Source organism: Callionymus lyra, chromosome 7 (genome assembly GCF_982586985.1).
Source record: "Callionymus lyra chromosome 7, fCalLyr1.hap1.1, whole genome shotgun sequence".
Lineage (NCBI taxonomy): Eukaryota > Metazoa > Chordata > Actinopteri > Syngnathiformes > Callionymidae > Callionymus > Callionymus lyra.
The window spans coordinates 16,020,205-16,034,340 of record NC_141824.1 but is presented as its reverse complement, the minus strand read 5'-3'; the positions used below and the strand labels follow the sequence as shown (position 1 = coordinate 16,034,340).

Sequence of the window (14,136 nt, the reverse complement as noted above, 5' to 3'; positions counted from 1 at the left end):
GCACATTCAAAGCGTTGACTCATAGAATAGTATATAATCGAGTATTAAATAGTCATATTGAAGCTGATTTTAAACGTTATATTCATATATTACCTCCTCGTCTTCGCCTCTTCTATCTATCGGGAGATGTGACAATCATACTTTTCAATGTTCTTTAAAATATGCAAATGGACTAATGAAAATTGCCATTTAAGTTGGAGGAAGCCGAAATGATTTTCGGTGCCTGCAGAGGAAATGATCTCCACATTAGAGTGATTTGATTTGGCTTCCCGTTACATCTGACCGAGACGACTTAATTAAACTTTGCAGGGAAGTCACTCAGCCCTCGTCCCTCCGCATCATCGCCGATGCGAGAACCGGGTTTTTTTTTTCTATCTTTTAAAAGAGTCTCACTTCGCTTTCATCCAATATTCACCAAATGTCAGCGTCGCTGCGAGCCTGTGTTCCGAGCGCTGGTCGATTGCAGATATTTTAGACTCGAGGGCCCTCCTGAGCGGCCGAGAGAGCGAAGCTCTTATTGGGAGAGCAGAGAAGTACATATTGTGGACGTGCTGTACCTTTTTTTTTTTTTTTTACGGCAGCCCATGAAATCTGCCACAAGTGCAGAGTAAACACAGACGAGCCGCAGAGCTTTACGATGGATTTGTTTCACATCGATGTCCCACAAACAAAGAGTTGAAACTCCAGGAGAAACATTAGTGTCTAATAAAAGTCTGGTGGCTGACGTTTGTATCAAAGTAGCCTTTTATTATATTTCTTTATCTTTATATTTGCTGCTAAAACTCTTTAGCCAGTAGCCAAATTCAGTTTTTCAAATCAATGCCATGGTTTGTCATTTAAAAGGCATCTATTGTCTTGTATTCTGGTGTTTACATTTGTTTTTTAATTGACCTAATATACATTTTATCGTTATAATATATAATGTGTATTTATTCGTGTTCTCCAACTGCCTTTGTCATTTGTATGGTGCGATTCCTGCGGCTTCTTACGTATTTAGTCCAGATCATGGCTATTTAACTTATGGGCCCGCGGGCCAGATGTGGCCATTCAAGCAACTTAGATTGGCCCACGGCCGATAAATAATGAAAGCGTTATCAAAAGGCCGTTAAAAACGGTAGTTTAGGCGGCGCCTAATGTCAAGAAGGAGCTGTTATGTCTGGAGTTAATACAAAAATCTGCAGCAAGAATTCTGAGCGCTCTAGTAGAAGAACTCACATTTCACCGATCCTTAAAACTCCTCACTGGCTGCCAGTTTCTTTCAGGATCAATTTTGAAATTCTGGTTCTTACTTTCAGAAATATTCATTGTCAAACCATCCATCACTGATCTGATCAAGCCTTACACCCCAGCTCGGGCTCTGAGGTCTATGGATCAGAATCTACTGATGGTTTCTAAGCTTTGAAAGGATCTTCCTCTCCCTCTGTGTTTGATGGAGTCTACTGTCTAGAAAGGCGCTTTACAAATAACCTTTACTTACTTACTTACTTACAATGTCTTCACCACCAACAAGAGACAAAATGACGAGACACTTAGCTGTTGCTATTTTAACACATTAGTGCTAAATGTTCATCAAGACATAGTGCTAGAGGCGATGTCTGGACTCAGACCGCAAATCTGGCCGTCAATACATTTTTGTTTGCCATTGTGTTATGTTTGATGTCGTGTTTCCTTTCTTGTTGCCCCGTTGGCAGTTATTGAAAAATCAATCATATGATTAGAAAAATATAATTTATCATCCTTAATAATTTATGTTTGGTGTGTAACAAACTTCGGGGTCACACAGTCCCCTTGAATAAGGCTCACAAAGGTTGGTGACCTCTTGTCTAGATGGACTTCAGCAACGATTTCAACCTTGTTTTGAACCATGTTTTTGAATTAATTTTATGATATAAACTGATAAAGGAGTGGATTTTTACTCTTTCAGTCACTTTAGAATTCATCATCTTACACGTTCCACTTCAAACATTGACCTTATGAACGTCCCAGTTGAATAGATCTGCTGTGGTGTAAGACCTTGATCAATCCGCCTACAGCGTTGACCTTCCCAGACCACGGCCGCACATCTAAAACTCCCGCCATGACACCAGAGCGAACCTCAGCTCATCGATTGTCTCCATGAGAGGTTACTTCAAGCTCCTCTTCCACGAAGATGTTCTAAAGCTGAAAATCTTGCGAGTGACTCGACGACACCAACGAGCTGAGATGATGTGTGTGTTTTAGGTATGCTGGTCACAAGTGTCCTTCAGGTGTTTTGAATGAGCAGACGTGCGGTGAAACACTGAACACTCCGACGGAGGAGTGATTTAAGTCAAAAGGGTGATGAAAAAAAGAGGATGATGGTTTTTCCTGCAACGGTGACGACGACGGTACATTTAATTAAAGTACTTCCTTAACCCTAGTGATATCTCAGGGTCAAGGTGACCCGAATGCCTGAAAACAAATGGGTTTGTGGTATCTATTTTGGTTGTCTCGGGGTCAAGGTGACCCGAAGGCCTGGAAACAAATGTGTTTGTAGTATCCCTTGTGTTATCTCTTGGTCAAGGTGACCCAAAGGCCAGAAAATAATTGTGTTTGTGGTATCCCTTGTGTTGTCTCTGGGTCAAGGTGACCAGAAGGCCCGAAAACAAATGTGTTCGTAGTATCCCTTTTGTTACATTTTATGTTCCTGTTCTTGTGTTCGTCGAGGTCAACTCAACCGACGTGTTCTCTCTTCTTTTTAAATAAACGATTGTCGTAGACGTCTCACTCTTTGGGGGAGACACAGATGGAAATGTAACATTAAGATTTCATTATGTTTTTTTAATTCTTCTCTTGACTGATGTTCAACGACCCTTTTATAAGCCCTGCAGCGCCTCTCTCAAGAGCTATTGATTAAAATGAAAAGACAATCTTTTCTTTTTACATCTCGCCTGACATTCTTGATGCGATTGGATAAAAATGTGGATAAATTTCATCAGCTTGAGTTTTGTCAGGCCAGCGCTGAAGACAGGACTCTGATGCAGAATTAATGCAATTCAAGCAAGTTTATTACAAGTATATTTAGTTTTACTTGATTATTTTACGCAGTGTGACTTCAATAAATACACTGTGAACCACAATCACTAAACTGTGAGGCAGGAAACCAAAAGAAAGTCAAAAAAACTCAGAAACAAAGACCAAATATAACAAAAATTTCCCTCACTACTGGTGGGAAATAAAATAGCAATAAACTAAGATTCTTAGGCCCTCTGGCAATAATAACACTATAAAAAAAAAGCTACTCTATCATCATTTTACAAAGAAAAAGTCACTTAAGAGGATCAAGAAAACAGAAATACAAATTGCTAATGTGGAGTAGTTGTGGTGTGGGACAACACAACAGAAGACCCATGCTGTGTCTAAAAATCGCACACTTCTCTAAGTGCACTGCTTGTACAGTTTTCACATTTCAACGGGGTAGTGCTGTCTCAAATCAAACACTAACGCTACACACTTAATGAAAATGACTCGACAGCTTCTTCTTCCACTACTTTTTAATTGATTGTAACCAGCCGTTGGAACACTATCGCCGACACTTGACACCGCTTTTCACCAATTGAAACAAGTTATTAAGTTGTGTTTCATTTTGCTATTATTGTTGTTGTAAAATTTGTGTTTTCTCGAGACATTTACGCCGGTATCTGCTCCGAAGACACCTTGTCAGTGACGTAGCTTCACTAAGATGGTGGATGTTAAGGGTGGAAAGTGACCATCGATCCACACTCAATTTTCTGGACAATTGAGTGCACCAATTGAGTGCTCACTACATTATCGCAAACCACTCTTTGGGACACACTTGTGCGCTCAAAATATTGAGTTTAAGCGCAGACAAGATTTGGGACACAGCCACAGACTATATAACACAACAATCAGTAAGACTACTGTGTGACAAGTTTAAGTAAAAGTGATCTGAAAATAATAGAATATAGAACTAGAAAAGCAGTAGCTTCGCATACCTATGCGAAGGAGCTCATGACTTTGAATACTGTAGTTGTTTAGACTAAAAGGCGAATTTTGTTTTTTGGCCTTGAGTTTGAAATGTTCTTCGTAAGCTCATTTAAAGTGATAGTTCACCCAGAATTTCTAATTTCACTCTTTTTCTACTCACCCTCATGTTGACTAAGGGTTGGGATTATTTTCAAAATAATCTTCTCCTTTTTGGAGTTGTAGACAAAAGTCTATTCTAACGTAGGGAAGGTTTTTCCTGAACAAGTCCTCATGTCAAGGCTTTGTTACAGACGAACATCGTTGAAGTATTTTGATGTTTTAAAGTGCGTCATTTTGGACAAACGAGCACCAAAATGTAATCATCTATTTGTCGTCCCATGAGCGAGATTTCCTGAAGTATGATTGAAATATGTCCTTGTAGATTATCATTCCTCAAGGGCGCCGTTATCCAGATGGTTTTTAAAGTAGGGGTGTCAAACTCAATCACACGAGGGTTCATAACATATTTTTTTTTAGAACTCTTGGTCGTGGGCCAAAATTCATTAAAATTTCAGAATCTTTCTCTAACGAGAGTATTGACTCAAATTCCTTTACTTCCACTCGATGTTGTTCTGTTATTGGAAGTCTCTGTGTCATTGTTGACTTCCATAATCTCTGTTCCTTATCTTGAATTAATAACTGGCGTATTTATATAACACAATATCAACATTAACATGAAAATACTTTTGACAAAACCATCCACTGGACCCCCTAAAATGACTTGGTGGGAGTTTAAAACAAAAGACCCTAAAGAAACTGATTTGACAGGAGATTAGGCATCATCCCAAAATACTACACAATCCAGGTTATGCCACTCTCTGGATATCCTTCAAATATCTTTATTCGTTTTTTGAGTTATTTTGCAGCAAGAAATATTGAATTATCTGTCACATGTTGTAGTTCAAGTAAATCATTCCGGCTGTGCCCTGGTGAAGGTTCGTCGACATACTAACGCAGTGCAGTTTTAGGTCGAGAACAAGAGAACAATATCCTGGAAATAACCTGCCAAGACGAGTTTCCTCCTGATGATGTTTGTCCCTTTGGGAGAGGCTGAGAAGCTTGACATTTAGGAGATGCTCAAATTAAAGCCACTGAGGAAGCCTCGGAGCACATTCTGTACAAATGGTGGGGAAAAAAACAACCTTCTAGAAAGCTTCCCTATTCCCACATGGTGGTGAAAAAACAGGAAGGATGGGATCTGCCAAAAAAATAGGGACTCATTTATAACATACTAGTGAAGGGATGGGCAATTGAATTCCTTAAGGGGCCACATTATAAAATGGGAATGCAGTGAAGAGTCCCTTAAGCCAAAAGGAAGGATGAACGGAGAGAAAAAAAAATGGTACGATAGAAAACAGGGGAGAAAATAGGGGTTAAAACAGAGATTATATGTTGTAAGGAAGGATATTGCAATGTATAATACTGAAATGACGGACCTGACATAGTAAGAAAATAAATGATTTGTGACGACAGATTAATAAATCATGGCCATTAAAAAGGGCTGAGACATCCGGGTTCGATCCCTGACTAGTTATTGTCCTTTTATTATTGATTATCTTTCAAATATTATTGTGATGAAGGGATTTATATAGTTTGGCATTAGCCCACAAAAAGAGACATTGTTTTGAGGAATAAGTTAACATTGAAGAATAGGCTAATTCTTGTTTTGTTTTGTTTAGATATTGTTTATATTCTCACATAATTGACACCAGATATTTCATCCTGAAGAGTGTACTACCTTAATATGTCTATGATTTGTTAGACTTGAAGAGAGATATATCATTGTATTTTCTTAAAAATCGGAATATTTATACAGAACTAACTTTCAAACAGTCGCAGTTTCTAGTGAAGGTGCGCTCGGTTTGCTCACCCAGCTGTCCAGAAAAGGTATGCAAATAATACCAATGTTTAGGGTGACCAAATTCTGGTCCTTTTTTATAAACATCTAACTCAGTTAAATGCATATCATGAATTCCTAAAAATACACTTAACCAGGCATCCTGGAGAATAATGTTGCATTTATCTGAAGGAAAAAAACGGCGTCTCCTTAACAATATTATGGTCTATAATAGATAATAATATCTCTCTACTAGTCTTAAAATAAATTTGGATATTTTGTGAGCATGACCTTTCCTGGACAGCTGGGTGAGCAAACCGAACGCACCCTCACTAGAGACCGCATCTGTTTCAAAGTTGGTTCTGTATAAATTTCTCTTCAAGTCTCACACAATGTAGAAACACTCGGGTAGATAATGTAACTGGGGAAAGGAAAGTCTGGTTCCAGCTACATTTCATGGCAACAAAAATACTATCTTTTTTTTTTACCATGTCATGTCTGGGGCTCCTTATGAACAATATAAGCGTTATATATACAATTTATTTAAACATAGTTCATGATCAAGAACAGTAATACAAAATAACTTTATTTATACGTGTTAAATTAAGTCATAAAACAAATCATTTTATATTAATGTAAGATTTCCAGTTGAATTAATGATAATAAATAGTTTTTTATAAAGTCCAAAAATTATACATGGCCTCCAGTGTCCAGGTCTGTTTTAGTAGCAACAGGAAGTCACAGAAAACATATTTAGACGAGGATGAACTCTAGAGAAAGGTGTTGAATATTTGAAGCTGAAGGAAAAAATCCTTAATTTTATTGGTCGTGACTCACTGTACTCACGGCTTCTCTTCTGGGCGGAGAGGAAAATAAGCGATTACTTATAAATGTTGATTTAATGAGCCATAAACTATTTGGCAAAGAGAATAAATTACAATTTAAATCAATTACAAAACAAATAGAGTTTGCTAGTTAGCGGACGCAGGGAGGTATTTAATCTGGATTATTATGTTTCTCTGCTGGCAGCGCTGCTCCCCACATGGCCACTTCAGGGTGTTTACCTAAGACCGATGTGTGGCGAAGCATCTTCTGTTCATTATTGAGTATTCACGGCGTGAAACACCAGTAAAAGGCCAAATAGACAAAGTCTGACATTTACCTCCAGCGTTCTAACAGTTGGTCTAAAGACGCCGGATTCAAATCATCCACGCAATCTTCTCGCCGCACGTCTGCCGTGATGCGTTCGAGGACCTGTTCCGTCCGACTCTTGATTAAAACATTACTAGCGGGATTTGTGCGAGCGATTCCAAGATGATGAATTCTTCTCCTCGACAACACAAACAGCCAGCGAGTGGCAGAGATCCAACTCCATTACAGCTGCTCTCCGCCTGATTGAGTGATCAAATCGAATTACATTTAATCATATCTAATCATAGGTTTTAAAACTCACACCCCTTTTTTCTACGCCCGCCGCAAGCCCGTCTTTCTGCTCCTGCTGTTTCTGCCGTCGCTTCATTTTTACTTTTCCCCAATCACTTGTTTTTTTTTTTATATCTTAACGAAATAATAGCAAGTGATTAAATAAGGATCATAGACAGATTTTAATAATGGGCGGAATTGTGTCTGCAGAACAGTTCATTTATATAACTTTATTTATTTTATTACTTCAGGGAAATTTCAATTGCTAGAGTTGACATAAAAAAATAAATTAAAATAAACACAATAATACATTACATAACAATAAAATAATAATGATTATTTGAAATTATGTATCAAAAATCTGCAAATAATGTAATAACTAAAAGTACAATTTTTGTTTTTCAATACTATTTCAATTCCTTATGTAGATTTTCATCAATTGCAGTCGTCATCGTTGATGAGGTTTCATGATACAAGGTACTCATTTTAAAGGCTACTCTGTATGCGCCCTAATATAATGTTTGACTAATATTTGACACTAAATCAATCGAGCCTCACATCATTTTTTACCTGAAAACAACCCTTATTGTTAACGTTCAAATAGCAAGATGACCCAGAAGCAAAGGATAATAATTAAAAAATAATAATAATTACACAAAACACTATGTAATACACAAAACGTCCACAAGTTGGTATCAAAAGTGTCCAAATATCAGTCTGTAGAAGTCCAATTACAAACCAGAAGTGCAAGAAAACAATTTGAGGGTGGCTGCAAGGCGCGAGATCCACGATGGTCCAGAAAAAGAAATCGTGCTGACGTCGACTCAAGAGCAGACTCTTTATGCAGCACCGCTATTCGTGCTGATAGTTGACAGCCGTGGATCTTGCCGAGCACCAGCCACACCGTCTGTCAAGAGAGCAACAAAACAAAAGGAAAGGACTGTACGAAATAAAAGCCCCGGGAACGTGACAACTTTAAAGCTTCATGATATCTCAGCTGTTTCATGAAGCCTTATCACAGGATTTAGACCCTTTAAATGTCAGTTTGTGCTACTTATATATTATTATAAACTCCTTAAGATGGGAAAGAGGCATGGTGAGATTTATTGTCTTTTCTTTTATTACTTTTTTTTAATTATAATTATTCAATTATTTACCCTTGATATTCACTTTGTTAAGCTATAATTAGAACCTTAATTTTGTGTTACGGAAAAAAGTACGAATGATGTTATGTTACCCATATTCTGGTCAATTAAATATGTATATTAAAGTTTAAATTATTTTAAAATTGTTACGTACTGTCAGGGTGGACATCTATTCGTGTAGCAGGACGTGTCAACACGTCACTGTCATTCCTGGTTGTCTTTTCTTTTCGTCAATCTCTTCCCACTCCCTTCACCCTTTTGAGCTGGCGACACCTCCCTGAAGTTTTTCAAGACGACAATTTTGTCCAAGAAGAGTTTCAGATTCATAACCCAAATTAGGATTTCATAAGTGAGATGATGCTTCACAATAGACAGAATAAATACCAGCGAACGAATCGTTGACTAAACCCGCATCTACATGTGCGATTGTGTAGTAGCGCGTTAGTCAAAGTGGCACCAACAGGCACCTCGAGGCTGCCATTGTGTTTCACCGCTGTTGAGTATTTTCAAGAAGTGAACACGAACTCCTTCTTCTCGAGGCTGCCGCTGTGTGACTAACAGCTTTGTGGAAATAACCGGATGAGGATTATCCTCCAGTCGCAGCCATTTATTCCGACATCATCCCTTTTTATCCAATTTGTATTCATCCCCATAGTTTCGGCAGCGAGAGTGTCATGAGCTTCTGACACTTTTTTCCGACGCTTTGATGAGATCTAAAGGTCCCACGGAGACGTTTCCCTGCACTGCACTTACTACCAATAACCGCGCACTTTGATGACTGCGTGTCAAAGAGACCAGTGTTTTATTAGTTTTTTTTACAAACTCCTCGCTGTATCTCTCGCCCACGCATAGTGAGCGTGGATAAGCGAAGGAAAATGGATTCACATTTTCAATAAACGTGCCAAAAAAAACCTCCATTTAAGATGTTGAATAAACAATAAAAACACACTCGGTCGTCACGGATTCAAAGAAGTTGATTTATTTTAAGGTAGATGTGGTTTTTCCAGGTCACGCGACACACATAAATGAGTGTGTGACACACATAAATCAGTGTGTGACACACATAAATGAGTGTGTGACACACGATAATGACATTTAAATACGTTTAAAGTATTAAGTTAAAAATGATCTGCGTGAAATAGAATTTCAAACTCATCTGCTCCTTCTCTTTCTCTACGTAGAGTGTTGGATGAAATGAAAAATGTTTTATTACACTTGAACATTATAGGATTATGGAAGAACATGGTTTGATTTCAGTTTATAATTTAGTTTCCTACAGTTAAAAATGTTTGATTGTGGTTATGTGTTACAATTGTATATGTAAGTTAACAAAAATGTGTTTAATTGAAAGTGTTAGATTGTATTTTCCCTTGTGTTATCTCTGGGTCAAGATGACCCGAAAACAAATGTGTTTGAGGAATCCCTTGTGTTGTTAATTCATTTAAATCAAAATAGTTTTGTTTTTTTATGCTAGATATAATGGAAAATGTTAAATAAGCAGCAGTGGTGAGACAACAAAAAAAGTGAATAAAGCTTCATTTAAACCATCATTATTCCAGATTGAACTATAATAACACGTGTTCCTTCTCCATCGTCATGACGATATAAAGTCTTAAAAACTTAATCACGATGTCTATCAGAGAAGGAGTGAATATAACATGAATAAATATTGATTTTAAGAGATAAAAGATTGGAGAATCCATGTGTTCCAGTGCTGGGTTGGAGGTGTGTGGCAGGAATGAAGACGGTGGGAGAAAAGAGTGATTTGTGCAGAGCATGTGTCAGATTGATGGTGAGACAGGCTGTGATGTACGACCGACTGCTGCACGTGTGAGAAGACGAGTGAATGAAAGTGTGAAGCGTAGACCAGAGCTGAGAGGAAAGGTTCACCGCAAAGGACTAAGACTAACATCTAGTCTCTGGTGTGGCAGGCGGAGAAGAATGTTTAAAACCTGGATATTACCCATAAGCCCCTTCTCTCATCTTGAATTTTTTTTTTGTTTTCTGAAATCCTATATTATTTGAACTATGGAAGTATATCAGTGCTATCACAATATTGAATTGTTGTATTTGAATTCAAATATTGTTGTTTTTCTAAGCATTAAATTATTATGTTTTAAATAATTGAATACACACAGAGTTTAATATTTTATTTACAATAATTCAAAAATACATTTTCTAAATACAATGTTTTTTTTTCATTCATAACCTTTTAAATTCAATAAAAATTTGTTGCACCATTATACCAAGATTTTATATTGATTTTACAAGTCTAAGAATTTAAAGAATATTGAATTTGGGATTTAATTTAGAATTTATTTATTTAACCGATCTAATTAGAATATAAAATTTGACACATAATTAATTTTTGAAAATATTCATAGCCTTTTCAATTTGGTAAAAATCATTTAATTAAAAAATATTATGTTATTTCTGGGGTCATTGGAATAATAAAATCAAACTCTCAAAATATTTGTTAATTTTAAAAATATTCAAAACATTTTTCATTATTCAAATTAGAATATCAAACTCTATGTGTAAAAACGTTTTTGAATTTAGGTGTAAAAAAAAAAAGAAACAACATTAAAAATATAAAAAATGTTAACCTTAATGAATTAAATTAATTAAAAAATAGTTAAATAAAAAAATAAAAAAGATTTGAAATATTTAATTCAACCATTCAATATAGTCATGGCCCAGATCTACTTCCACACAAGAACAAGTGTAAACATCTAAAGAAGAATTCATTTTATTCCAAGCGTCTCTGTAGGAGTTTGATTGTCGTTGTGTCGTACTGCAGCTAACTATGTAACAACTGTGTAAACTGGAACCTTCTGCTCATGAAACTACAGACGCCAATGTTTCATTTCAAGCCACATGTTAAAAAAAAAACGATCTGTAGAAATCAGGTTTCCTTCTTTTGGTTTCCCAGGATGCCTTGCTGCAGCTGGCGGCGGTGGTGGACGTGTGCTCCCTGCGAGCCGCCCTCCGCGGAAGCGTCCGGGAGCTCCTGCCCAGCACGGTATCTCACACACTTACACACACCTTTTTACACACACCTTTTTTTTTTGGGTCAGCGGCTCCCGTGGGTGACCTTTCCTTTTTTTCTGCCGTTGCAGGAGTGCGTGTGCGTCTACTTGCTGGAGGGAAACTCCAGGCTACTCTCCGATGATCCGCCACATGAACTGCCACAAGAGGGGAAGATCAGGTGTGTGTGCCGCAGATGTTTCTTTCATTCAGAAGGAGGGGAGGAGGAGGTGCGAGAAAATGGGAAAGAGTGGGAAAACGTATTTTTTTCTCAGCGTGAAAAATCTGTGTCACCTGAACGATTAGACGGGAATCGATTTCGGTATCATGGCCTTTTCGTCGTCGGCGGCGGCGGCACATTTTGTTCCCTCCCTGACAGCATCGTTCCGCCGTTACCCTTTCACCCCCTTTCGGGTCGGACTCCCCGAAGAGCGATGAAGCGCCAACCCGGAGATGTTTGTACCCTCGACCTCCTCCTCTCTCGCTCCAGTTGTGGGGGTGTTGCGGTGCTAATAGCCGCCGCCACTGGTCTCTCGGCCAGACGTGACGTTCCTCTCTCGAGTGCTCTAAACATGTGCCGACCCCGCGCCGCGACCCCGGCGGTTGAAAGCAAACCGACTCTACATTATTGATGACTATCGGTGTGTTTTGACAAGGAAGCTTTTTTTCTCGACACCTCGCGGCGACGGCGACGTCCTTTTTTCGCCGACGCACTCGGTGTGTTTGCTGTTAGCTTAGCGCGGCGGCGGTGTTTGTTCACGACACACAGGTAATGAGATGTTCAGACTCGCAATCAGAGGCTGAAATACAAACGGCTGCTGATATTTTAAATGTATTTCAATGAGTTCCTTCGACGACGCCTTCGAGACGGATGTTGATTTTCTTACATTCGGTTTTGCAATATAAAAAAAAACTGAGAAAAATAAGTATACGATGAGGCTGTGAAACGTGATTATTTAATCAATAGAGATTCATCCATCCGTCCGTCCATCCATCCATCCATCCATCCATCTATACATCCAACCATCCCTCCGCCATCTATCAACACTCTATCTATCCATCCATCCATCCATCCATCCATCCATCCATCCATCCATCCATCCATCCATCCATCCATTCATCCATCCATCCATCCATCCATCCATTTATCCATCCATCCATCCATCCATCCATCCACCATACACCCACCCATCCATCCCTCCACCCATTCATTCATCCATCCATCCATCCATCCATCCATCCATCCATCCATCCATCCATCCATCCATCATCCATCATCCATCCATCCATCCATTGAAACATCCATTCATCTATACATCCATCTATCTATACATTCATCCGCGATTTATACAACCAACTATACATCCATTCATCCATCCATTCAATCATACATACACTCATCCTTCCATCTATACATACTTTCATCCATCAATTCAGTTATACACCCAACTATCCATCAGAGATCTGTACATCTATCCATCAACACATCTATTCATCTATCCATCCACTTTCTATATAACCATTCATCTATATCTCAATCCATCTATACATCCTTCCATCCATCATTTATACATCCAACGATCCATCCATTCATCTTTGCATTATCCATCTATCTATACAGTACATCCATACCACCATTCATTTAAACATCCATTCATCCAATCATCCACCATTTATACATCCATCCAACCATCTATCCATTCATCCACCTCATCCCTCCATCTATCCCTCCATTTATCATCCGTCTATCCATACATCCCAGCCTCCATCCATCCATCTATCATCCATCCATCTATGTTTTCTATCTATCTATCTATCTATCCATCCATCCATCCATCCATCCATCCATCCATCCATCCATCCATCCATCCATCCATCCATCCATTCATCCATCCATCCATCCATCCATCAAGCGATACATTCATTCACCCATCCATCTATCTATACATCCATTCTCCATTCATCCATCATACCCTCCATTCATCTGTCCATCAAGACTCCCCCGTCAAAAGAGCCAGTCTTTCAGAGGTGCTGTCCAAGGTCCTGGATTTAGGTCAAAATAAAACCATGTTGCAAATCACTCATTGATTTTATCAAAGTGTCGACAACAAGATAACAATATAATCATCAAACGAAGAGGAAATCTTCTCCTGATACTTAAGGCCCTCCAAGGACTTCCCTCTCCAGACCACTAAATCTGTCCACTGGATGATGTTCCAGGCGGCAAAATGTTCTCCACTGCCACTCCAGACTCTCTCACGTCTGTCACATGTGCTCAGTGAGATCCTGCTCTCATCCATGAAGAGCAGAGGGCAACAATTCCTCCGAGTTCTGTGGCAAATTCAGACCCGGCTGCACAGTTGTTGAGCTGTCAGCATGCGACTGGGTTGATGCCCTGTTACGATCTCCTCCACGTCTCCCGGGAGCTGCCCTGTCTCCAGGTCGCTCCACTACCCTGAGCAACTTCTCTGCCACAGCTCGCTGGGAAAGTTATCTGGAATCAGCCACAAGATGACAAATTATCTCTTAAACGGACTGACAAACAGTGTTGCATCCAAACTGGACATCCTGGAAGACTGACTTTAGTGTTACCTTGTGATGATTGTGCGCGTTTGTTGGGGGTAAAGGAAAACTTTTTTTAAATGTGTATTATTTCTGTGGTTTCTACTATATTGACTAAATTTAATGACAATACAATTT

At 38.7% G+C, this 14,136-nt stretch overlaps 1 protein-coding gene across 2 annotated transcripts in view; it reads left to right on the top strand.

Moving 5' to 3' along the window:
* Positions 1-14,136, top strand: part of pde2a (phosphodiesterase 2A) — a 205,112-nt gene that overhangs the window by 146,082 nt on the left and 44,894 nt on the right. For both annotated transcript variants that reach the window (XM_087794849.1, XM_087794850.1), the window contains exons 3-4: positions 11,342-11,431; positions 11,529-11,617. In XM_087794849.1, the coding sequence (XP_087650975.1) occupies positions 11,342-11,431; positions 11,529-11,617 (179 nt within the window). The remainder of the gene's footprint in view (positions 1-11,341; positions 11,432-11,528; positions 11,618-14,136) is intronic.